A 26702-nucleotide genomic window follows, 5' to 3' on the forward strand; every position below is an offset into this window, starting at 1 on the left:
AAATGTATATAGAAGAACCTATATCATATTCTGTTTTGCTTTAGCCCTTTCTTCTCTGGCATTTTAAGGTAGTTTACCGATATCTGTGCTAGAGACAGTGCTCCACTGGAAACCAGGTAAGGTATAAAGAAAGAGGAGCCATAGAATCTGAGAACCAAGAGACAGGCAGAGAATGAGGAGGGAGAAGCCAGATGACCGCCTCTATCAGATGTAGAGGGAAATGTGTCCAGATGTGAAGCAGGGGCACAGAGGCTCCCAGAAGGGTCTCCAAGAAAAAAATGGAAGCAGTCAAGTAGTTGATGTGTTTGAACCTATTGAGAAGAACTTTATAGTCTGCTGGAAACTTTGGCAGTGAGTAAGCTCCTGACTGATAGAACACTAACCAAAAGATAAACAAGAAGTGTTAACTCCTGGGAAAACAAAAGGAATAAGAAAGGAAATGCAGACTGCCATGACTAAGCTATGAGTGGTATCTACATCCCAGCCATATAATTGCTGAAGTGTGATTTAACCAAATGTTGAAAGAGAACCAAATTGGAAGGTGGAAGGAGAAATGAATGAGGGAGCGAGCTAAATTCTCTCCTTCCATAGTAGGAAATTGAAAGTCAATAAAATCAAGAACTAACAGTATAAGCATGCAATTTAAACACATAGAGGTAATTACTCATTGAAACAGCTAAAACAGCTCAAAATGTTTGCTCTCTAAAGATCCAGGCGTCAGAGGCAGACGAGAGGAAGCCACATTTTGTTTTAAGCCTTGTACAATTATTTGACTTTTAAAGTAATAATGTACCATATATTACTTTGAAAATAAATGTTTAAAATTTTTAAAAATAAATGTAGCCAGTTAGTCTAGGGAGTAATGTGGCAACCACAATCCCTTTCCCTGGTCCCTGTCACTGGGGAAGCGGCACAGTGATGGGGCCTCAGGCCCCCAGTTAGAGGAAAATAGGCTTCAGTGTTCAAGGATACGCCAGCTCCCCTTAGCATTATCGTTCCTGACATGAGTGCAAATACCTTTCAATAAAATTTCAGAACTGAGAGACATACATTCACATAATGAACATTTTCTGTGTTTCAATCCTGGGATGCAGCTGCTGGGAGCATGAATAACCCACGATTCCTGCCCTTTGGGAGCTCACAGACTGTTGGGAAGATAAGTTGCACATCTAGCTAGTGGATGATTAATGGATGATAGAGTGCTCTACAAGGGGATGAGTATGCTGGAGGGCAGATGAGGGCAGAGAAATCTCCCAGAGATCAGAAGTCCTTCACATGGAGCCCTGGAGGTTGAGTAGGAATTGGGTTGGGGGACAGAATATGCTGAGGAGAAAAGGGACCCAGGCACGAGGGAACCTGGTAAGGTAAGACCTGAGTACAGCCCAGAGTTGAGAACTCAGACATGTAGTGGGTGAACAGAAGATAGATGGTCAGCTCAGCAGCCTGAGCCCTGCTCTAGAGGCTGGGAATCTAGCAGAGGTTCCTACTAGAGGACTAACATGATCCAAGGCTGCACCCAGGCTTGGAAACTGGGGTAGAGAGATGAATGAGGCAGATAAGCATTCAGGTGGGTAATAATGAAGCTCCGTGCTAGGTGTGTGTGAGGATGCATTTTAAGATACGTGAAGGGAGCTTAATAGAGTGCCCAGTGCCCCACTGGATGAAGGAGCTGAAGGAGAGTAATAAGGCAAGGATGACACCCAGATTCCTGGGGCAGTCACCCCTAATACCAGGAGAGGGCTTCTGGGGGGTGGAAAAAGAAGATGATGAGATTTTGAATATGTGGAGGTAGATGGGTCTGGGAATACAAGTGGAGAAGCCAAGCAAACAGTTAGAAATGGGGTGGGCCTCCAGAGAGACCCCTGGGTTGGCGACATATTGAGAGAGGATCAACACATGGCAAAGGAGTGGCACCTACCACTCACAGAGAGTGTGTGGTGAAGAAAGCTTTAAGGAAAGCCAGGAGAGCACCTGGTCTTAAGACACTGACAGAAGAAAAGGAGCCCAGAAGGAGGATGAGAAGGACGCAGAGAGCTGTGATCAGCAAAACAGAGACCTGCTGGAGATCGGGTCAGATGAAGACTGAGAAGTGGGTGTCTCAGGGCGAGGCCCTTGGGGTTTTCTGTCCTGGATTCCAGGGCAGTTAGCATACCTGCCCCTCCCAACAGCCTGAAAAGCCCTCACTCACACTGTGACAACCAAAAATGCCTTCCCATGTTTCCAAACACTCCTCAGGGACAATTCAAAACAAACAAAAGAGAAAATGTTCAAAATCATTAGCCTTCAGTGAAATGCAAACCAAAACAAGGAGAGACCATCTTATTCCCATTAAAATGACTATTATAAAAAAAATAACAAGTGCTGGTGAGGATGTGGAGAAGGAACTCTCATACACTATTAACGGAAATGTAAATTAGTACAGCCACTATGGAGAACTGTATGGAGATTTCTTTTAAAACTAAAATTAGGGGTCTGGGGATTAGGTAGTTCAGTGGTAGAGAGCATGCCTAGTAAAACTAAAACTAGATCTACCACATTATCCAGCTATCCCACTCCTGGGTATATCCAAAGGAAATGAAGTCAGCATACAAAAGAGATGCCTGCATATCCATGTTTATTACAGTGCTGTTCATAATAGCAATGATATGGAATTAGCCTAGGTGCCTGTCAACAGATGAATGGACAAACAAAATGTGGTACATATATACCGTGGAATACTATTCAGCCATAAAGAGGAATGAAATCCTGTCATTTGCAGCAAAATGAATGAAACTGGGGGACATGATGTTAAGTGAAATAAAACAGACACAGAAAGAGGAATACCACATGTTCTTTCTCAAATATGGAAATAAATTTAGAAGTGGACCTGAATGTAGAATACTGATTACTAGAGATTGGGAAGAGGTCTGGGGTTGGATAGAGAGAGGCTGGATTTGACCAGTGCACACCATATGCATATATGCATATTGAAATATCTCATTGAACTCCTTCAATATGTATAATTAATACATGTTAATAAAAAATAAAACCAAAAAGTGACCTATATAATAAAATAGTATTCAGCAATCAAAAAAAAAAAAAAAAAAAAGAAAGAAAGAAAGAAAGAGAAAAGACCATTTATGGCATTGGTGACCCCAGTAATCATCAAGTTCAGAGTGAAAGACAGAGAAGGACAAAACCGCAGGCTCCCCAGGCCTCTTCCTGGGCTGACCAGTTACCATTTGCTTTTTTAGTTTTAAATTCATTATCAAGTTCCTGACACATGTTGGGTATATAATGGTGGTATGACAGTCAAAGGTGCCCCCTTCTGAAACTGCCAGGGAACAAGCAAATGAACTCAGGCTGGAGGTCCTTGAGTAGGCCCCACCGTGGGGAGGTGTTGCTGGAGGACAGCAGGCGGTGCTTGGCTCTGGGGAGAAGATGCCCAGAGCAAAATGGGGTAAGCCTAGGGAAAGGATGAGCATCTTCTCTTGGAGGGACAGGGGTGCCAGGCCTAGTGGGAAGAGCTGGCCTTGAGGTTTCCACACAGCTCCCACAGGCAGCTGCATCAGTGCAGGGCAGCTTGCTGTGGCTGGAGGGCCTGGCAGGGTTACCAGTCTGAGGCTTAGTCTGCAGGCACTGAGGTCAGCATAGGAAGAGGTATGGGGAGAGCCAGCATGACCATGCCTGACTGCCTGCTCTGTGGCCAGCACAGGCTGAGGCTTGGTTGGGGAGTCAAGGGCCCCGGGGAAGCAGGGGAGAAGGAGGCATTCTGGAGGAAAGCCCAGGAAAGGAAAGCTAGAGGCTCTAAGGCCAGATTTTTCAAAGCAGGAGGCAATCCATTTCAGAAGATGGTGACAGCAGAGCAGGACAAGGGCTTGGAGGGTAGGGAACTAGCGTGTGAGACAAGAAAAGCTGGTGACCTGGCCCATGCCCACATCTGAGGTTGCCCTGTGCTGGTTTTTTATGGATTAAAAAAATACATATATTCAATTTCTAATTCTGTAGGAGTTAACAGAGAATATAAAACAAATCAGCAGAATCATCTAGTCTGCTTCTTCATTTAACAGGCCAAGGAATCAGGAAGGTGAAGATGAGCCCCCAGTGAGTACTTGGGGGTGCAGGGGTGGGACTGTCAGCTGACTGTCTCCTCCACTCCCATCCACTGGTTAGTGGCCTGAGTCAGGTTCCCGGATCAGCTCTCTGCTTTTCTGTCTTTGGGGAGCAACTCCATGCCGCATCCTGGCTTCTGGACTCCTCAGGACAGCCCTTCTCAGCATCTTTGAGTGACTGTACCTGGTGACTTGGCTGGGAAATGGTAAAGCCTTTTCGTGGTACTGTTGTATATTACCACACAGTATAAAAAATTTTATTCTGAGCCATTCACTGCTGTAGAGACAAGTACAGGGACAATTTAGTTTAGAAAGGAAACCTCAGAGAAAGACACAGCTCTTAGTAACTTCCAGGAAGTCAGGCTGCCACTACTGATTGCTCCCTTTTCTTGAGCCATGTGAATGGGTCTGACCCTTGGCTCCATCTGAAGAGGGGTCCCTGGAGAGCTCAGGATCCACCTCAGGGACCCTTTTAGGGCCCATCCCCCCTCCCATCTGCAAACTTCATCCCTCAACACTGTCGTTCCAGAGGTTAGGTGTTAACTGCGGAACCAGCAGAAATTCAAAATGTGGCTTGACTCTTATCTCAGATCTCAAATTCATGAAAAAAAAAATTTTTTTTACCATGATCCCCTTTCCTGCTGTTGCACATTCAATGTGACTGAAACCCAAAATATCATTGTACAAAATTCATATTTTACCCCTCCCCCCAGAATTAAGTAGAACATTGAGCAAGACATAGTGCTATGAAATGTCTCCCATCCAGAAGTAACTTCTGGTTTATTCTCCCTCATTTGTTCTAACCTCTCTAATACAGCTAATGGTATTTTTTTTTTAACCTTTCATAACCTCACTAAGCTGAGGGCTTAAATGTTGCTGTGTTTAACTATAGTACCTTTCAGGAGCCTTAGTCCTTTAGACTTAAATATGTATTGCCTCGGGTCACATTTAATTTTTTCCAAATTAGACTGGATTTTGGTCCATTTTATTGCCTGCTTTTTAACCTTATAGGTTCTGTGTCTTTACTCCAAAAATTGAATTCCAGACTGACATTTTTATTGCTTCAGTCTACTTACTAATTTCACATATTACCCTGTTGGCAACCTCCCATGACTGAATGTGGCATCCTACTGGCGTCCTTGTTAGCGGTATGGTGGCCTGAGCCTGGGTGTTTGAATGCCTGCTGTGGTGAACAGTTTGGGAGCTGCCAGCAGAGAGAGAGAGAGGATCACCCAGAGAGACAGAACATGGCTTGTGCTATTCCCATGCCCAACAACTTCTCAGTATTAAAATAGCTCAGGAGTGTGAAGGGACACAAATGGGGAGGCTCTGGGGGTGGCAAGAGGGATAGGTGCTGCTGCCATGGAGAGGGTTCCTGCTGGAATTAAACACTGAGGATGTGGTGGGCAGTGCCTCTGGCCCCAGGTGATGCTGATGTTGGGGGATGAAGACCGGGCCAGGCAGGTAGCTTGGAGTGAAAGGCAAAGGGTGAATCATGTGCTGAGTTGAGAAGGCATTTGAATATATGCAATTTCAATCTGCATTTTGTTGATTCACACCTACTTCCAGTTGTGGATCCTGAACAGATAGAATCTGGGCCTCAAAGAATGAGAAAAGCCATGGTAAAATCATTCATTTGGTCATTCATTTAACAGACATTTATTGAATTACTTCTACAAGCGGGCACTTGTGATGTCCTGGTTTATTCTCCCTCATTTGTTCTGAGGATCAAATCATCTGAGCATCAGTCCCTAAGAACTCAGCCCCAGGTGTGGAAAGCAGAGTGGATCACAGTGCAGCACAGGGAAAGACTTCCATGAAGATAATGTAAAGGACACCTTCCCTGGGGGGAGGGAGGGAGGGTTGGCCAGGGGCTCATGTGGGAGGGGCTTTCAGCCATAGCAGACAAGCTTCGGCTGTGCCTCTTCCACCTGGGCAGGGTCCACTGGACTCAGCTGTAGCCACCAGAAGGTCAGGGTGTGGTTGGCAGCCAGGACCCACAGGACCTGATGTCTGCACTATTTGGCTCTTCTCTGTCTTCAGCCAGTGGGCTAGGGCAAAGCCATCCTTATGAGCCACCTCTTGGCTTCTAACTGCTGCATGTCTTCTAACTGACTTTGGACAAGCATCTGCAGGGAGGGCTAGGATGAGGGTGGGCAGAACCAGAGGGTCTCTTTCTGAGACTCCTCAGTGTCTCCTGTCATCTTATGGTTTAGGAAGGTCATTAGAAGGGATTCCTATCTGTGCCAAAAGATACCTTTAGACAACCTTCCCTGCAGCATGGAGCTGAGTCACTTGCTACTTTCACCAGATTCTCAATAGCAAACTGGAAATAGTTTGAAGTCTATCAAGAGGGAACTGATAGGGGCTGGGGTTGTAGCTCAGTGGTAGAGCACTTGCCTCACATGTGTGGGACACAGGGTTCAATCCTCAGCACCATGTGTCCATCTAAAACTAAAAAAAATACTTTTTAAAGAGGGAACTGATTAAAGGAATGGTGATACACTGTCATCAAAAAAATGATGATGTATATTTATTGACACGGAAAATCATCATCAGAATGTTGAATGAAAACACAGGGGAGAAAACTGTTCACAGATCCCACATTTGTGAATATTAAAGTACATGCTTGGAAGAGTATACACGTGCTAACTGTGATGCATGCTGGAATGGTGGGGGCTTATTCTGTTAGCTTATCTATATGACTTTTCACAGTGTTCATGTAACATTTTTGGTAATAAAATTATTAAAGAAAGAAACAACTTTGAAAAGAAACAACTGCTCAGTCTCCCCCTCTTAAAATAAAACAAGGAGAATCATATTAAAAACTATACTAGTGAATCATGTTTACCACTTTATTCCTAAGAGTGATCTGCCATTCACAGCGGCTTCTGGATGCACTAGGGAAAGTAAAGGGAAAGGGAAAGGAAGAAAGAGAGGAAGGAGGGAAGGAAGGGAGGGAGGGAAAGAAAAGAAAGAAGGAAAGAAAGAAAGAAAAGGAAGGAAGAAAAGAAAAGAAAAGGAAGGAAGGAAAGAAGGAAGGAAATCTAGAGCGCTTAAGATTGTTGTTAAATATCAAAAGTATTGCTATTTTAGGAGATGATTGCCTGCTACACCTGAGTAAACATTACATAAACTGAGTCCTCATCTTTTTAAAATATATACTAGTCATAAGTGGGTTTATGGGTGATTTGTACTAAAAGCATCAAAAAACTGTTAATCCCCACCTTACATATGTTACATAAGCAATCTCAGAGAACAGAAAAAGAAAGAAAGCTACTCATTTCATTCTATGAGCTTAGTTTACTCTAACATCAAAATGGGACGAGGACAGCACAGGGGAGAAGTTGTAGACCAACGTCACTTTTGAGTATAGGTTCAAAATGCTAAATACAATATTAACTAATGGATTCACCAATATAGTAAATACACACACATTAAGACTAGGTAAGTGTACCCTGGAAATGCAATGATGATTTAAATTTAAAAAGCCTTTTTATAATTGTTAAATTCACATATTAAAAGAGATAAACCACATGATCATCTCAATAAGTACAAAGAATGTATTAGATATAGTTATATATGCATTTCTACTTTAAAGCAAAGAAAGCCTTAGCGAAATAGGAACAGAAGAAAAATTTCTTAACTTGATAAGTGGTACACATCAAAAGCTCATCATGTTTATTGGGGAAATTTTAAAGATAAATCCTGTTAAAAGTTAGGAATGAGGATGGGTTGTGGCTCAGTGGTAGAGCACTTGCCTCACATGTGAGGCACTGGGTTCAATTCTCAGCACCACATATAAATAAATGAATAAAATAAATGTCTATCAACATGTAAAAAATATTTTTTAAAAAAGTTAGGAATAGAGCAGGGGTACCAAAATTGTACAGGATGTTCCCACCATTGCATAAAGCCAGAAAGAAAAAAGGAGGTAGAAGAAAAATTTTATGCAAGCAATGTTGTATACATAAAAAATCCAAGAGATACTACATAAAATCTAATAACAGAGCTCAGCAAAATTTCTCAGAGATAAATATACAGGAACCATTTGGGTTCCTATGCATCATTAACAACCATTCAGTAACTGTAATAGAAAAAAAATTATGCTAACAGGAGCAATCAAAACTCTATGCTACCTCAAAGGAAATCTGGTGGAAAAAATTGCAAAAGCTTTGTGAAGAATGGCCATAAGCATTCCTGGAGTACAAAGATGATCTAACAAAATGGAAATAATATCAAGTTAATGATGTGATATTTCAATATCAAAGATAACAGTTTACCTAAGATTAGTAAAGGGTGGTGTTTCATTTGATCAATCAATTCTAAAATTCATATGGAAACCCAGTACAGTGGCGCATGTGTGTAATCCCAGCAACTCGGAAGGCTGAGGCAGGAGGATCACAAGTTAAAGGCCAGCCTCAGCAACTTAGAGAGGCCCTAAGCAATTTGGCAAGACCCTGTCTCAAAATAAAAAATAGAAAGGGATGGGAACTTAGCTCAGGGGTAAAACACCCATGGGTTCAATCCCCAGTACAAAAAAAAAAAAAAAAAAAAAAAAAAAATTCATATGGAAGAATAAAAGCAGGAATAATCAAGACAATTTCTAAGCAGAATAAAGAGGAGGGACTTCCTTGGTCTATCATAACTTAAGAGTATTAGTAATTTAGAAAATATGTTATTGCTATCAAAAATACTGGTGGAATAGAGGAGTAAGATACTTAGAAACAGATGCATGAAATATGGAAACCATATATGAAAAAGGGGGTGCCTAACAGATCAGCAGTAGAAAGGATAACCTATTCAATAAAATGAATAAATTGTGAGGAGAAAAATATTATTGCTATCATACAATAGATTCCAGATGAATCAGAGATCTCAATGTGAAAAGCAAAACCTTAAAACTTCTGGAAAATACATAAGATTCTTTTATCACTTCATGGCAGGAAAAGAATTTTTAAAACAAGATATAAAAACTTATCAACCATCAAGGGAAAGATGGAAAAATGTGACAATGTTAACATTTAAATTTTCTGTATGACTAAAGTACCACAATAAATTTAAGAGTGAATACTACAGACTGGGAGGAGGTAGGTGCAACTCATGTGATCAAAGGAGGATAAGAATCCTTAGTATATAAAACTGCTATCAATGAACAGGAAAAAGACATACAATTCAATTGAAAAAATATGAGTACATTATATGAATGAGCATTTCATAGAAGAGAAAAACCTAAATGCCCAGCAAACACAAAAACATCAAATTTCACTGGCAGTCAGAGAAATGCATATTAACACAAGATTCCACTTCGTACCTATCAGATTGTCAAAAATTAAAAAGTTGGACCACTTGAAGTGTTGATGAGGAAGCAGAACCCCAGGAACTCAGACGTTGCTGCTGGGAGCGATAATGAGTGCAGTGTCACTGGGGAGCACTTGGCAGCCCTTGCTTCGTTTGGCAGGCTTGTCCTAGGTGTAGACTCTGGGAGGCTGTTGTGTATGTGCAGAAAGTGGAATGAATTTAAATGTCCATCAATAGGAAATACAGAGATATATTCATATAGGCAACTAAATGACTAGGTAAATTTGGAAAGCATGATGTTGAATGAACAGTTGCAGGAGAATTTGTGTTGTGACACTTTTTAATGTGAAGTTTAAAATCTATTTTCAATATTATGTTGATGCATGCACACTCATCCAAAGAGGCAAAAGTTAAAAAACAGAGGTAAGCTAAGGCATATCAACTCTTGGATTCCATTTAGATCTGAGAAGGCAGAAGCAGAAGAGAGGGAGCTGAAAACAAAGAGGGCTTCACCTCCCCGTCTTCAAGAAAAAAATATTAAGACTTGTTCCTTCTGAGCAGTGGCCACACAAGTGATTAGTTATTTTAGCTGTTTGAAATGTTCTGTGGGTTTTTTTTTAAATTAATTCTTCTGAAGAGAAATAAAACTGCTCGATCTCCATTTTTAAGTGGCAGTAATTCAAGAAGCATTTAAACTAATTAGTTTGTTACCTGCTGGGCAGTTCAGTGTGGTGGGTTGAAGCATAAGCCTGTGAGACAGACCGCACACAATCCTGCTCTGCCACTTCCTAAGTTGGTTTAGACAAGCTACCTCATCTCTTGATTTCCTTGAATATAAAATGCTGTATCTGCTGCTGCTGCTGCTGCTAATGGTGATGATGACGATGGTGATGATGATGATGATTAATGCCTACTTCATAGAGTTTCTGCAAGAATATGATTGTTGTGCATGAAGCACTTCAACAAGCAACACCACATAAGTAGATTCTATTATTATTATTGAACCCGAATGTGATCTACCATTCAGAGACACACTAGTTATTTGTTCGATGCAAGGGGTTGGGGGTAGATAAGCTTTGTTTAAAGGAATCATGTAAGTAGATGTTGTTTTAGTGATGGTTGCTCTTCTGGTGCAGTGAGACAAAAATATCTCTCAGATCTCCATAATTAACCTGTTGCGTTGGAAATGATTCACCCCCAGTGACTTCACAAAGTGTCTGCTTCAGTTAGCTCTGGTAAGTAAAATTATCAAACACTCATTCAGTTTTCAGAGCTGACTGTAAAATCAATATGAACAACAAAATCAATATATAATTCTGTTGAAATATATACAATCCCCTCTAAAAATGAAAGCTACATCTATCTTCAAGTTTTGATTAATACACAATATTGTTCTATCATAAGATGTCCTTTTTGTATTTTTTTCTTAATGATGGAATGTTAACTCTCTTAGCTAGATGGAGATTTAAATTGAGGCCTACTTAATGTTTCTAATAAGTGAGAAATCATAGTCATTAGGAAGCCAAGAGCAGTTTTCTGAAGGTAGGTTCAGAAAGGCAAAGATTGCAGGCTTTGTCTGGTATCTGGTGAACTCAGGCCCCAATGGCAGCTCTGCTACTTACTAGCACCATAGCTTTGAGTGAATTACTTCTATAGGCAGTGCCTCAGTCTCCTCCTCTATTCCATGGAACTCACAGTTCCTCTCTTGCAGAACTGTTGTGAGGCTCAAATACATGGTGTACACCACCTAAGGTACAGAATTCATGCTAAAAAGCTTCAATAAGAGGATTTAAAATGTGGATTTCAAACACCTTTACTTGCCTTGAGTTATTTCCCAAAGGTAAGAAGCCTTAACAGCAAGATTTTTTTTTGTATTTTGTATTTGAGATAGGATGTCGCTGTGTTGCTCATGCTGACCTTGAACCCAGGATCCTCCTGCCTCACCCCCCTGAGAAGCTGGAATTACAATTGTGTATCACCAAGACCAGCTTTAGCAGAACAGTTAAACAAACTGTGTTTTTGATCCTTATCTCTGGAATTATCATTAGCTGAGTTACAGATTGCTTGGTGCTGATGGGTGTTTGAGAGGTCAAGGACCAGATGAGATAACGAGCTAAAAGGTTTTACAGCTGTCCCTGCCATCTCTCTTCAATATGTTATTGAAAAACAAAAACTCTTGGTCTTCTTCTTAGTGACAATGATCTACTGCTGCTTTTCAAGGGTGATTACTCAATGTAAGGTTTATGAAGAGATCTGAATCTCCTTTCATACAAGAAATTTCCTGTTTTGACTACAGCTGCTTTTGTATGACCTTGCTCAGCACCCAGGAACGTCCAATATAACTAGGAAATTCCACTATGCATGGTCCCCACAAAACACATCAATCCCCAGTCCTGTCTCTGAATGAATCAATTTCTAGGGCTAAGCACCCCCAATGGGCAAAGCCAAACTCTGCCTATTCACAGGCTTGAGCAAAAGGCAAGATTTGGGGGTGCTCAAGTATAAGTTGGAGGCGGGATGACTAACCACATGGCTTGGGGGTGATGATGGTCCAATGCAACACCCTCTGTTCTGGATTTGTCTCAGATAGTACAGTCTTTCCTTCTTCCACCCTCCACACGAATCCTCCTGCACCCAAACCTGCCTTTGCCTCCCTACCCTAATTTTTTTCTATGCATAATGACTTATTTTTCCCAGAGAGTACACACTAATTTTTAAATCATCTGTTCTCATTGGGAGAAAAAGGGTGGTTTGGTGGTGGGCCACAAAGGGAGAGAGAGAATTCCAAGAGGGATACAGTATGGCTGTAACTCCAGGGAATAGAGAACCCACTTTAACAGGGTAAGCAGATATTGCATTTTGAAGCAAGAACCTGGTTATCCCTCAGGGTCCCTGGATAGATAATTATTTCAGGAAGATGGTCTTCTTATCATCTATTTCTTACTGGAAAGGAGTAGATAAGTTTTGCATGGGAAAATAGGAAGCTTAGGGTCATATAAGTGAGGTTCAAGGTGCCTTACTGAACAGCTGCTTTTGTATGACCTTGCTCAGCACCCAGAAACGTCCAATATAACTAGGAAATTCCACTATGCATGGTCCCCACAAAACACATCAATCCCCAGTCCTGTCTCTGAATGAATCAATTGCTAGGGCTAAGCACCCACAATGGGCAGAGTGCACCCATCTCCACCCAGATACCCATGGGCACCTGCAACTCAGGTTGAATTCATCTTCCTGCTACACTGTCTTCTCCAAGATGCCTTTTTCAGTTGATGACACCTAAATGTACCTCTACTCAATTTAGTCCCCTGGATAGAAGTAACAGTATCATTCTTGGCCTATCCTTCCCCCTGAGCCATCCATTCCATGCTTTATTGCTCTTCCCGGCCCCCCAAAAATAAGCTAAAGATCAAAAACACAGTGCATTTAACTGTTTTGTTAAAACTGGTCTTGGTGTATGGCTGAAATCCCAGCAACTCAGAGGGGAGAGGCAAGAGGATCCTGGGTTCAAGGCCAGTATGAGCAACACAGTGAGACTCTATCTCAAACATAAAATTCAAAAAATTGTCTTGCTAACTGTTAAGGATCCCTATGACCTTTGGGAAATAACTCAAGGCAAACAAAACTGCTTGAAATCCATATTTCAAAACATCTTATTAAAATTTTTGAAATGTTTATGGCTCATCTCTTATCTGATCTGGTTGGTTAGATCGTTACTTTTCCCTTGTAGTTTGGCCGTGGAAAGGCTCTTGCCACAAGAAGCACAATCATCAGCTCTGCCATCCCCTCACTGTTTGCATGTGCTTGCATGACTAGTGCATGGTCTTCAGTTCTTGGTTTTGTTTCTTGAAATCTTTCTAAACCACCAGTCTATTTTGCAAGGGTTAGTTTAGTTAAAACTAAATAATATAATCAGTGAGACTGTTTGACCAAGCACACATAAACATATGCTGAAATAAAGCAAAACTTCTAAAAGGGAACAGACAAGTGAGGGATATGCTACACACCCCTCAACACCCCTTACCAGGAAACTTTCTCTTCCTTTAGGATGCCACACACCAGTGGGGATCAGGGTCTGTCTGTGTATTAGATATCAGCAAAGTTTGTTTTATCCATTACAAAAATAGAAAACATAAATAAGAGGTTCTAAAGTTTTCATTTTGTGCACCTAATGTTTTCATTGGCACACCAATGGTGCCTGGTGGAAGCTGCTGCCTTTTAAATCATGACCCTATCCATAGAACATACAAACTACTTGCTTCTTGTTCTCAGGTGATGGAAATTTGGGGGACCTCAGGTCTTAAAAGACCTTTCTCATTCATTCACCAGAGGATCTGTCTTTAAGGCAGGGGGTTTACAGACCAACAGAAGTCCTTGAGGAAGTGCTAGGTTAGCCCTCGGTCAGAAAAGCCCATTCCCTAACCCTCCTTGGTCATCCAAGTTTTATTGTGGATGCCTTTTAAATATCTCTGAATGCCTTTCTTAAGTCATCTCACTCAAGTATGAAAGGGATCAGATCAACAAAAGGCATTTTTCATGAGCTTCTAAGCTTTGATCACTTCTCCATGGGATTGGAGATCAAGGTTTTTGATTGGCCCTCACTCAAAGGCCCACCATTCCTTAACAAGTTCATTTTATTCTATTTCCTTTAGCTCCACAGTCTTTCTTTAATATTCCAGGAGTATACAAATAACAGTTTTATACAAGGGAAGGAAAATGGTTCCCAGTTTGACTCCACTGAAGATGCCATAACTCAATTAGTCTTTCTGGAAACCACAACTGTGTTAGACTTACATTTCTAAAATGTTACTTAAGGCTCCTTAATAATCATGTTCCCACAGCTACTTAAGGACTACCAAGAATTAAAGCAGCAACCATGTCTTCTCCAGAAGGCATTTTATCATTGTCATGGGCATCCTGTCCTGCCGACTACCTTACCCCTTAGCCAACCCCTTCCTCATCATTCATTCACCCAGAGAAGAGAAAAGGAAATGGGAAGGGAGAGGGGAGGCCCTCACCCTCCCCTCCAGCTCCTGGCCCCTCAGCAATAGTGATGAATGGAACACGAGGGACATAACAGGTCCACTCATCTTTTCTGGGTACATAAACGGTTCAGCAAGATAGTTCCTATAAGTCCAAAGTAGTTTGTAAGCCTGCTCCATCTCAAGGAAGCTTGCTTGAAGTTGTTTTCCCCACAGCAGTTAAAAGTAAGTGATTGAGTGCCAAAAGCATGGCCTACCACACATCTTCCTCTGGCACACGGTCTTACTCTCCCCATGACCTGGAGCCTTTCCTCCCACCTTTCCTGAACCCTGGGTCTTCTCTCATGACAAATGGTGCTCATAAAGCACTACAGATTATTTTTGTATGAATACCATGTCTACTTTTAACTTCTACTTAACATTTTTTAGCTAATTTGCTTCCCTGCCATCATCTTAAGCTGTTTACAGAAGTCAAGTGATACTGTCTGTATGTTGGCTATTTCAAACATTTCCAACTATATAATTTTGATACAACTCTCCATACTTATGTTCAAGTTTTCCACACCCTTCTTAGAGAAACTACAGAGGTAGAGAAGTGGCAGAGACCTGTGAGTAAAAGAAGAGCTGTCCCCTGGTCCCTCTCTACCTCCACATCCTGGGTGATGCTCAGAGCACTCTCCTGGGCTGTAGCTGACAGCTCAGAGCCTGTTATCTTTTATAATCATCATTTACTTCATTTTTCCCAAAATCTATTACCTTGTTATTACCATGCTCATCTTACCAGGCTCATCTGCCTCTTTTCAGCCCACTCATCCAGCTTGGTAAGATCTTCCTGCTGTTTGTCACCATCAGTGTGTCATTTCACCATCTGGGAAAGGCTGGTATTTTCTAGAATCATGGAAACATCACTTATTCTCTGGCTGAACATCATTTCTAAAAGCAGTAACTCAGACTGGTCCCAGTGAAGTCCCCGTTTAGATGACCTTTTGCTTTCTCCCTACCACTGTCATGCCATTCTCTCAACGTAGTCCTGGTACTTTTCCTTTATTTATAAATGTCCTAAGGATACTTACTCTCCAAGTATTGACTTCACATTCCTTTGCTCAAGCTCTTCCATCAATCTTAGTTCAGAAAGTCTCCCTTTCTTTCTACAAGGATGGACTTTGCAGCTTCATCAATGTTGTCTCATCATGCTGGTCAGGCGAGCTATATTATTGCTGTATAATCACATTTATATCTCTATGTGCAGAGATTCTGAGGTATCATATATAATCCCTTACCTTTTGTGGCTGGAGAATAGGAACTTTTGTTCAAACACAGTCAAGAGAAATTTATCCTTAGCCAAAAGAGCATTCCTTTCCTTGTATACAGGGGTGAGAAAATGGGTTTTGCCAAGATCTATCCTGGATACCTTAGTATTTTCCCACGAACAAGCATATGTCCACTAATTAGGCCTATTGCTCCAAATATCCCAAGTTTACCCCTAACCTTGACTCCCAAAGCTTAACTCTCTAGGCTCTTCCTCTCTGCCTATAGTGTCCCTTCCTTGTTGGTCACCAACATAGTCCCTCTGCAGAAAGCTGAGACAAAAGGATGGATGGAAGCAAGATCAAGATTTCCATGTGCAAAATCTTTTGAATAGGACTGCCCCCTCAGGGCACACCTCTCCCTCAAATCATTTGTAACATTATGTATACATGTTGGAACAGTGGTGCTTTAGTTAGCTTTTCATCACTGTGACCAAAATATCCAACAAGAGCAACTTAGAGGAGGAAAAGTTTATTTGGGGCTCATGGTTTCAGGTATCTCAGTCCACAGATGGCTGACCACATTGCTCTGAGCCCAAGTGATGAAGCATATCATGGCAAAAGGGCCCAGAGCAGAGGAAAATGGCTCAGCATATGGTGGGGTCAGAAGCAGAGAAAGAGAGAGAGGAAAGGGCTGCAGAAAGAACAAACCTTCCAGGAAATGCCCCCCAGGGACCCACTTCCTCCTGCCATACTCCACCTGTCTACAGTTACCACCCAGTCAGTTCATTCAAACTAGGATGGACTGATCAGGTTATAGTTTTCATAATCTAAGCATTTTACCTCTGAATAGTCCTGCTTAACAGGAGCTTTGGTGTGGGGGACACATCTCATATCCAAACCTTAACAAGTGGTATCTCCCCACTGACCCATGACAGATCTTTGGGAGGTATTAAAGCGTTCTGTTCACCAGACTGTCTTGATTTTATTTCTCTTAGTCCTTCCCACTGTTTCCCATATGTACAGCATGTGGGATGTGGTATGTGGTGTGTGTGTGTCCAGAAAGTATGGAAAGTGGACTAAACAAAACTATACATACAGGTATCTTTCTTGCAGGATTGCTCAAAGCCTTAGTAAGCTATTTGTATGATGAACCATCACGAGCCAGCCTTAATATTTAATCATCTGCAACTCACTTAACTGATCACATATCTTTCTATCCTAGAGGACCAAACAGGACTCATGGGATACACGTTGGGGCATAGTTAACGTGTCATAATCACTCAGGGAGCTTGTGACAGCCGGGAATCATTGGTAGTAGTGGTGGGATTTTTCCTTAAAGCTTTCCTGTTGATTTTGTTGATCTACAATATTTGAGTTTTTCTGGGAATATTTTGATCTTTAAGGCCTCAGAGATGCTGTCCACACTGTGAGCCTCCTAAGCCCTCACCCTAGAAGTGTGTACCCCCCATTCACGTGTAGGTAAAAAATAAATTCTTTCACAAGAGAGATGACTAGAAACATCAGGGAAACCACCCAGGGACTTATCATCTTGGAGAAAATTACTGGTGTGTATCCATGACATTAGAAACTACTTTCTAACATTGTAGCTGTATCCATCTACCTACATTCAAATCTACCTTCAGAGCCTCAGAGGCCATGCCAACAATTCCCACTCATGCTAATTTAGGCTGTTTTGCATGTTTCTGCATTTTGGTTTATTATTTATATCTTGTCTCCCTGCAGAACCATATTCAGAGTAAAACCCAATTGAATACTTTTGAGGGGATTTTTCCATAACACTTCATACAGAATCAAGCTAATAGTAAATGCTGAATAACTGCGGGGGTGGGGGGGAGAGTCCTTGGTCTAAAAGGGATGAGAAGGGGTTAAGGTTGACTCTAGATTTAGTTTAACTAATTAATTGCAGTGCTGGAGATCAAACTCAAGGCCTCACATATGCTAGACAAGCTCTCAACCACTGACCTGCATCCCCAGCCCATGACACTAGAATTGAAAAGTAGGTAGAGAGGGGTGAGAAGTGTGGCAGCATGGAGAGTGGACCGCTTACCCTGCTGAGATGGCAGCACCTTAGGCATTAACTAAGTGTCATCTGCTTCCACTCTCTGAAATGTCTTCTTTTTTACATCTCTGTTCTTCATTTTTTTTAGCTCAATGATACATTTATCACTCATAATTAAAGAGTAAGAGTTAAGTGACCAACTTGCCCCAAGTTGCCTGGGGCTTTTTCAGATTTGTCAATGAAAGTCCACTATCTGGGAAACTCCTGATTATTGGCACACCTGACAGTTGATCATTCTACTAGGAGACAAAAAAAGAGTTCCCTGATCAAACAGTATTGGGAAATGAGCATGCACTACACTTCTAGCTACTCAGGAGTCTGAGGCAGGTGGATCACTTGAGCCCAGGAGTTTAAGGCTGGCATACACAACACAGTGAGACTCAATCTCAAAAAATAAAATAGGAAGTGTGAATTCTACCCACCTGCATTAATTTCCTATTACTGCTGTAACAATTTACCACAAGTTTAATGGCTTAAAACACTAATGTATCATTTTATATTTCTAGAGATAAGAAATCTGAAGTAATTCAAGTACTACTGTGATATGACATCCATTATTGCCCATTTAAAAGGGAACAGCAAGGTCTTCTTTATAAATTAGACCAAGGTGAGGCAGAACATAATAGCCAAAGGTCATGACAGCCAGGAAGCAGAGAAAGAAAACAAGAAAAAATGAATAAGAAATGGTCCCCAAAGGCATGTTCCCAGTGACCTACTTTATCCAGTCATGCCCACCAGCCTACAGTTACTACCCAGTAGTCCATTCAAATTATTAATCTATTTAATGGATTAATTCACTGATGAATTACAGCTCTCATAATCTCATCATCTGACCTCTGAATATTCCTGCATTGCCTAACACATGAGCTTTTTGGGGTACATCCAAACCATAACACACCTTATTCTCAGGCAGTTTTTAGAAGCTGTAACTACAAAGTAATGACTCATTTTTTTTTTTTGATATTTCAAGACGGATCCATCTAGATTTCATTGTTCCTTTTGGAATAATCACCTGAGGAGACATAGATAATGTTTCAGTGACAGGGCCATTACTGACTTTAAAGCTTACAGCACAATTCTTTGAATATCCTTAGTTCTTCTAAATATTTGTCACATGGGGACATATTTGATTTTCTCTCTCTCTTTTTTTTTTTTTTTTTAGCAAAGGTTACTCACACAAAGGTCTGGTGACCATGGTGGATGATCACACTGGGAAGGAATATCATTTGCCTCAAACTCTAGAAGAGCCTAAATCAGGAAATCAGCTTTCTAGGGGTAGTCAGGAGACACCATTCATTCCTTTTATGTTCTACATGGTATAAGTGTTTATCTTCTTTGCCCTGAGGCTGAAGGGAAAATCCTGACCATCTCAGATTTGTTTGGATATCAAGTTGCTTAAAGATCCTGTAGTCTTAGACTTTGGGGAGAGAGATTATGGGGCCATGGAAGGTCCCTGGTGCCCACTGCTTTCATTCTACTGATCTCTGTCATTATGCAATAATTGGCTCCTATGTAATTTGTGAAGCTGAATGGTTTACATGGTGGCAGCAATTGCAGGGAGTTGTCCATGAGCTAACAGAATCAGGAAAGACATGCTTGAAGATCTAAAATGGTGAGATTTAGCCTGGACAAGAGAAGACCATTCTATTGGGAAGAGCACAAGCACAGCTAAGAAGGTTCCAAAGGGCAAAGAGGCACAGCATGTGAAGAGAATGTGGGGCCTCCAGGCTTGTGTGGCTTTCAATTAGGGAGTAGTGGCATATAAAGACATAATTAACAATTCTCATATTCCTATAACATTTCTTTCTTTTTTTTAACTACAGGTCCTGATGTGTTTAGTTCAAAGAATCTTGCCCTTCAAGCCCAGAAGAAGATTCTGAGCAAAATAGCTAGCAAAACTGTGGCCAACATGTTGATTGACGACACCAGCAGTGAGATCTTTGATGAGCTCTATAAAGTCACCAAAGAGCACACCCACAACAAGAAGGAAGCCCACAAGATAATGAAAGACTTAATCAAGGTGGCAATCAAAATTGGGATTCTCTACCGGAACAACCAGTTCAATCAAGAGGAGGTTGTTATTGTGGAAAAGTTCCGAAAGAAGTTGAATCAGACCGCCATGACTATGGTCAGCTTCTATGAGGTAGAATACACCTTTGATAGGAATGTGCTCTCCAAGCTCCTGCATGAGTGCAAGGACCTGGTGCATGAACTGGTGCAGCGGCACCTGACGCCCAGGACCCATGGGCGCATCAACCATGTCTTCAACCACTTTGCTGATGTGGAGTTCCTCTCCACCCTCTATAGTCTGGATGGAGACTGTAGGTCCAACCTCAAGAGGATTTGTGAAGGAATCAATAAATTACTAGATGAGAAAGTCCTTTGAATGGCTTCTCTTCTCCTGGACTTTGCTGCTTTAAAATTACAACATCCAACATGGTCCAGGTGAGAATCAAGAAAACAAGCAGAAACCCTTGTCAAAGATGTCCATATTCTATCCTATTCATCCATCTAATGCTGATGCTGAACTGAGCTGAGGTGTGTTTACTCCATAGTTCTCTGACAAGGTCTGTGCTTTAAATTGCCTGTGTTTGCAAGCCCAAAGGACAGTTCATCTATTCTAAGTAAAATGGCTGCTTTGCTCATAATGATGAGCTCAGTTCATTTTAGAGTGGAAGAAGCCCTGGACCAGAAACCAGAGGATGTGAATTCAGTTATCACCTCTCCCAGTTACAACTCTGTCCTCTGTGTCCTGGAGCCATGATGCCTGTCTGCCTACCTCACAGGGCTGTTGTGAGGATCAAATGAGATGATGTACAGTCACACTTTTGAAAAGTCTAATGTAAGGTCTTAATATTTTCTGAGTGTGAGAAGGATAACCTAGATCTAGACCAGTAAGCAGCATTAAAAATGGGTCAGGCTTAAAATCTCTCTCTAAATATGCTGCTTCAAACAAAATAATATGAAATCCAAAGGTGTGAAAAAGTATGCTTAAAAATCAGAAAAAAAATGTTTTTGAAGAGTTAAGTTTTTTAGGTCTTAGATGAACAGATTTATAACCCCATGGAAGGAAACTTTCCACAGGGGTAGTAGAGAGAGAGTTTTGAGTCATAACACAGAAGCAGAGGAACACTGTGCTCCCCCTGTAGGACCAGCCTTCTCTCATAAAGAGGCACCATCCGTGTGACCCAGGGAGGCTTTATTCCAACAAGCACAGGAAAGCCAGGCAGAGTGAACCACTATTCATCTTTCTTGGCCTTTCACAGTCATTTTGTGCTGTTTTCTCTGGTTCATTAATAAATTGAAACTACCCTTCAAACAAGTCTTGGAGTTGTGATTCAAAAATAAAATTCCCTGGAGTTAGATCCAGCGTTAAGAGTAACAGCACTGAAAAGAAGAAGAAAATGAAGAGCAAGAGGTCGGCACTCAGACCCAAAGGGGAAGTAGGCCCAGGGAGTGCACATGGGCAGGTCTTGGAGGGGGTCAGTGGGAACTAACCCATAGACATTTGACAGTCTCAGTCTCACTTTCACACTGAGACTCCGGGCATTGTGCCATCATAGTCTTAACATCAGGGCACTATGCTTCTCTTGTCTCTGATGATCACGTAAAAACACCACACTAATCTGAACATGGTGGCACACACCTGTAATCCCAGCTACTCCTGAGGCTGAGGCAGGAGGAGTGCAGGCTCGAGGCCAGCCTGGGAAATTGTCTTCAAAAAACAAAAACAATAACAAAACAAAAACAAGCCAACAAAAAACACTAGCTCAGCCCATGGTCTCTCTCCAGCAGGAACATTGTGAGCAGTGAGAGATTATTTGTAGGAGGTGTGACACCATGTCCACTAAGCCTACATTGGCTCTTCAGCCTCCACTGGCTCCCATGTCAACATCATGCAAACCATCCAGTTAAGCTTCTCACCCACAGCACAGAGTAAGTTCATGGGAAGGATGTCCACTAGAGTATACGGAAGAGTTAAGTCAGTCCCTGTTCTCCATACTTGACAAACATGATCTGGTCTTCTCTCTGACTCCAGGGTTGAATGATGATGCCCTATGTATCTCTGGGCTGGGATGGTCACTGGCCATTTGGCAGTCCTGGTAGGAGCTGCAGTTACAATGCTCCCCTTTCTTCCACTTGCCTGTGAGGCACTGGTCTGGCAGTAGCTGGATTTATACAGGAAGTCTTTGAGGTCTTTCTAGGTATACTCATCTGACTAAGGACTTCCTTCTAGTTCAAGACATAGTTCTAGTAATTGGTTCATTTTTTATTAAATAAATGGATCATTAGAGAACTCAAACACAAGAAGAATGGGTAGAACTGCTTTTTGTCCATGTGAGATAATAGGGAAGAAGGCAGGATGCCCAGCCAAAGAGGACTGCAGGCACAGTAGTAGTGGCAGGAAGAAGGTTGTGTTGGGTTCTGACAGCATACAAGTCTCTAAGTAAACTCAGTCCTTCCTGTTCCATGCAAGGAAAGATCAGTTTTTCCTTCAGCAGATCTCAGCAAGTACAGTGGTGTGAACTGAAACATTTTCCACTGCCTTAGGTTCCCCCACTGAGGGAACCAATGGGTTCTCTACTACAATGGCAGCTGGATGTACCCAAGCTTATCAACAGCAGCCAGAATGGTCTGAGCTGAGGCAAGTAATCCCCAACTCATCTAAAACTACAGAGCCAAACCAATCCCATGTATATTTTTTAAACATACTACTGGCATCTAAACCCAAATGATTCTTGTTTCACCTGAAAGGTCAACAAATTTCAAATACTTTCCATAACATTCTAGTGACCATAGTCCTTATCCTGAGCACTCCAAATGTATTACTTGGTGGCCATGAAAAAAAAAAAGTGACCAAGGTTAGCAGATATTTTCAAAAGGAGATTACTCTGTAGATGTCCACTTGTGCTCAGAACTCTATAACCTTTTTCCAATGAGAACCACAAAAGCAAAGTTTAGACTATACATTTAGGTACTATCAATAATAAAGTCTATCTACCATTTTGCAAAATGATGGAACAGAAAATGGATTTCAAAACAAGCAAAATCAGGTTGGGGATGTAGGTCAGTGGTAGGGCACTTGTGTAGCATACACCAGCCCTGGGTTCAATCCCCAGTACTAAGGGGTAGCAGGGAGAAGAGGAGGAGGAGGAGAAAGGGAAGAAGAAAAAGTGAAGGAAAAGAAAAAGAAAAAAAATGACTCAATTGATCAAGCTGCACAAAGACTTGAGAGAGCAGTACTTGGCTCAGCAAATCAAGTACAGAGACATGACTCATTCTTTAAGGGTGGGGGTGGTAGGAAAAGCTTGCACAAATCATCTGGAAATATCACTGGGTCTTCAAATCATCCTTGAACACCCAGCGCTGGCCTCACATAGGACACCAGATATTTGTGTTGAAATCCCCACCCCGCCCCTCGGTACGTGTCCCTCCTCATGTATCAGAACCCTGCAGAAGTACATTCCCTGCTGGCTGCCTCCTGTCATGTGTCTGTATCATTCTTCCTCCCTGTGTTTGCATCTGTGAATTTTGACACCCTCAATAATTCCAGGTCTTTGGTCAGTGATAAACCAAAATGAAAAGACTTTCCATTTGTGTTTCTCCTCTAAACTCCTCTTTCCCCATCTGTACATTTTTCAGAAGCAAATAAGTACATTCATTGGCTGCTCCAATGAAGTTCTTATACACACACACACACACACACACACACACACAGAGAGAAATCTGGCTTACATGCCCTCTGCTCCAATATCATTGGGGATTTTTTTTTTTTAATTCAACATGATTCCAGAAGTCAAGAGTACAACCAGTCAGTGAAAATTCTAAGATCAGCCAACTTTTGCATGAGCTGTCCAACAATGGGATACCAACAACAGCTATGAATCAAATGGCCTTGAAGGAAAGAGGGTCGCCAAAGCCCTCTACCTCAGACTTGTGTGGTTGAATGGATTTCCCTTATTTAGTCTGACCTGCTAAGTGAGCCATAGCCCAAGTTGTGTCCAGCTTCATGCTCTTTCCTTAGGTAAGGATCTTGCTTGTTAGGAAAGAAAATACTTTATTTCTCAAAATAGTATCTATGAATCTCTGTAATTTCGAGAAAGGGAATAAAGTGAGGGAAGAGTCCATGAGTTAAAAAGGAAGTTCTTAATTTTTTGTTTCATTCTGACTTTTTAAAATTAAAATCAACATAAGTACACTCTGAGTCATGTAGGAATGACCTTATAGCCAAAGGATGCCATCTGGTTTCAGAGTTTGAGTGTTTACAATGTCACTCCTGCTAATTGAGCACCTTATGTGAAAGAACAGAATTTAACTTCATGTGTTTTTTTAGCCAAGGTCTGGCATCCCTGAGAGGTCGACTGGCATAACTTAGGGGTTCACAAGTGCTCCATTTTGAGAAACATTGCTGCAATATATGAAAGTGGAGGCTTGCTGAGAGTGGAGAGTATCACTATGCTCTTGACAGTGACACATGTGAAATTTCAAAGGTGGAGGGATGAGTATATCTAGGGGACATACAGGTCTGCCCTATATATACAGGTGGGCTTCCACATGCTCTCTCTGGCTTCGAAAGAAAACTGGCCAAGAAAAACTATTACCTACAAATCAAATCAAAGAACTGACCAATCTATCTTGGCAATCCTAAAACTAAATCTCAAAGGCATGAAGAATGTCTGCTGCTAGACAAAGCAGGGACTATCCTCCCAAGGAAGGGAAGAGAGGAGAAACTTGTAAAGGAGAGAAGTCATCTGCACATGCTTACACTCTCTCAATATCAACCTCATCTGTGCAAAGTCCCAGGCCTCTGGAGAGCTTGTGTGGTGCCAGAATCTCAGGAGTTACTCCTGAAGAAATAGGCATACGGCATTCAGCTACCAGTGACATCAAATTCCTTCCATACCAGCAAGAGCTCAGTCAGAGTGAACACTCATAGTCCCTCAGCAAGGTTACTAACCTGGCCTTTCCTTACTTGTCCTCACTTCACTGAGCTGGGGCAAATCTCCACAGAGGGTCCTGTCAGCCCACCCAGGCAGCCAGCCCTCCCAGGCTGTGACATACAGTTAGCTCTTCTTAGTTGACTACTGAGGCCTTCTGGACCAGTTCCTAGGACAAGGGAGTCTGGGGCTTGGCTCTGGACTCAAGGAGGGACTGGATGGGAGCCAAAGCTTGGCACAGAGTAAGTGCAGGAGGCTAGCGCGGAAGCAGCAATTTGGTTGTTTTAGGCAAGTGCTTTTTCAGGCCCTGTGTCACTTGTGAACGAAGAGCCTGTGGGCTGGTCCCCAGGGAATGATTCAGTTCCTTCCATCTCTGAGAAGCCAGCTTCTCTGCTGAGAGGTTCCTATTTCCTTTCTGCAGCAGGCTGGGGTAGTCCCTTTGTGTTTCAAAAATTGTTACTCCTTGGTTTCAGACATAGATTTGTTGAATTTGGGTTTGGGGAGATGGGTATTTGAGGTCTTGTTTTCTTTTCAGTTTTCATAGAATAGGACATGGAAAAGAGCCAATTGAAATATTCTGTGAATATTCTGTGAAATACACTATGAATATTTCAATGAAATTGACATAGACACATTAAAATAAGTTGGAAATCATAATCTAGAGTCAAGAGTCAGGAGGCTCAGTCTTAGCTTGACTATCCCCTGGTAATTTCCTTATATTTCACCTCTCTGGACCTCCGTTTCCTCAACTATAAAAGCAGAGAATTGTACAAAGTCTTGAAGAATCTTTCTAGTTCCATAGTTCTGGGTTCAGTGCATCAAAGAAGAGAAGCTCTGGGCATTTTTTCACTGCAGGTTTCTTGTAAGGTAAACCTATTCATTATTTAATAAGCAATAGCTTCCAAGTAGACTGACAAATGACTTTTCCAATGATTCTCTTTAGAAATTTTGAACATACATCTAAGTTTGTGGATTTCATAGGGGATAATCTCTAATCAATCTGAATTGTGTCAGACCTCAGTAATCCACCTCTGGTCAGATAATAGAATAACAAGCAAAGTCATTAAAGAGTCACTACTGATTTGAGTCAAATATTGTAGACTACTGTATCAAAATTATTTTTAAAATAAAATATATATAAAACATTTATATATAAGCATATATATAATATATATTTAAAATATAGATTAAAAATCCATTCTTCCAAAAAATGAAATATTTCATAGTGATCTCAGATCTATTTTCTTTAACCCATTAAGTCCCAAATTTTTAATTTGATGACTATTTCAATGAAAGTGACATAGATGCATTAAAATATGTTGGAAATTATAATCTAGAGCTTTTAAAGTAATTTATTATCATTAATAATATTAATAAATATTATCACTAATTAGTCCCCTATTACTTTTCTCAAAAGAATAGAATTCTAAAAATTTTTATTTCGAAATTATCCTAAGGGGTATATTTGTTGGTCAACTTAAGTTTTTTAGGTGCTCCATAAATGGGCTGATTAGACATAATGGGTTAAACAATTCCATTGAGATACAATTTACATAATACACAATTAACCTACTTAAAATATATAATTGAGTGATTTTTGATATATGCACAGATATGTACAACCATTACCATAGTCAATTTTCAAATACTTTCATCACCTCAAAAAGAAACCTGATAGTTTTAGCAATCACTTCTCTCCAGGCTTCACACTTCAGTAGCAATATAAAAGTCAATCTTTTCCCCCAAAATATCACAAATGAGAACTCCTCAATATTGAAATTGTTCTATAGTCTTAGATTCAGAGCAGGCAAATCCCAATTATGTGAGTAACTAAGAGAGATTGTGCTGAATTTCATCCTAAATTGAGCCTCAAACATTCCATTGAAGAGAGAAACCACTCAACTTCGTCACAGGGGTAGCCTCTGCAGGGAAGTGGAGTCCGCAAAGTGGACCAGACTGCTCAAGGCTGGCTGTTCCCTTACCTTCCCATGGCTCCACTGCTGGATGTAAAGTTAATGGCCGCATGCTGAGAGTAACATAGGAGGCATTCAGGCACTATG

At 41.3% G+C, this 26702-nt stretch overlaps 1 protein-coding gene across 1 annotated transcript in view; it reads left to right on the plus strand.

Moving 5' to 3' along the window:
• Positions 1-21016, plus strand: part of Tnfaip8l3 (TNF alpha induced protein 8 like 3) — a 46755-nt gene extending 25739 nt beyond the window's left edge. Inside the window, exon 3 of the mRNA XM_047539283.1 lies at positions 19528-21016. Within this exon, the coding sequence (XP_047395239.1) occupies positions 19528-20090 (563 nt within the window). The 3' untranslated portion in view covers positions 20091-21016. The remainder of the gene's footprint in view (positions 1-19527) is intronic.
• Positions 21017-26702: the final 5686 nt, after the last annotated feature.

Source organism: Sciurus carolinensis, chromosome 2 (genome assembly GCF_902686445.1).
Source record: "Sciurus carolinensis chromosome 2, mSciCar1.2, whole genome shotgun sequence".
In the NCBI taxonomy this organism is placed as follows: Eukaryota; Metazoa; Chordata; class Mammalia; order Rodentia; family Sciuridae; genus Sciurus; species Sciurus carolinensis.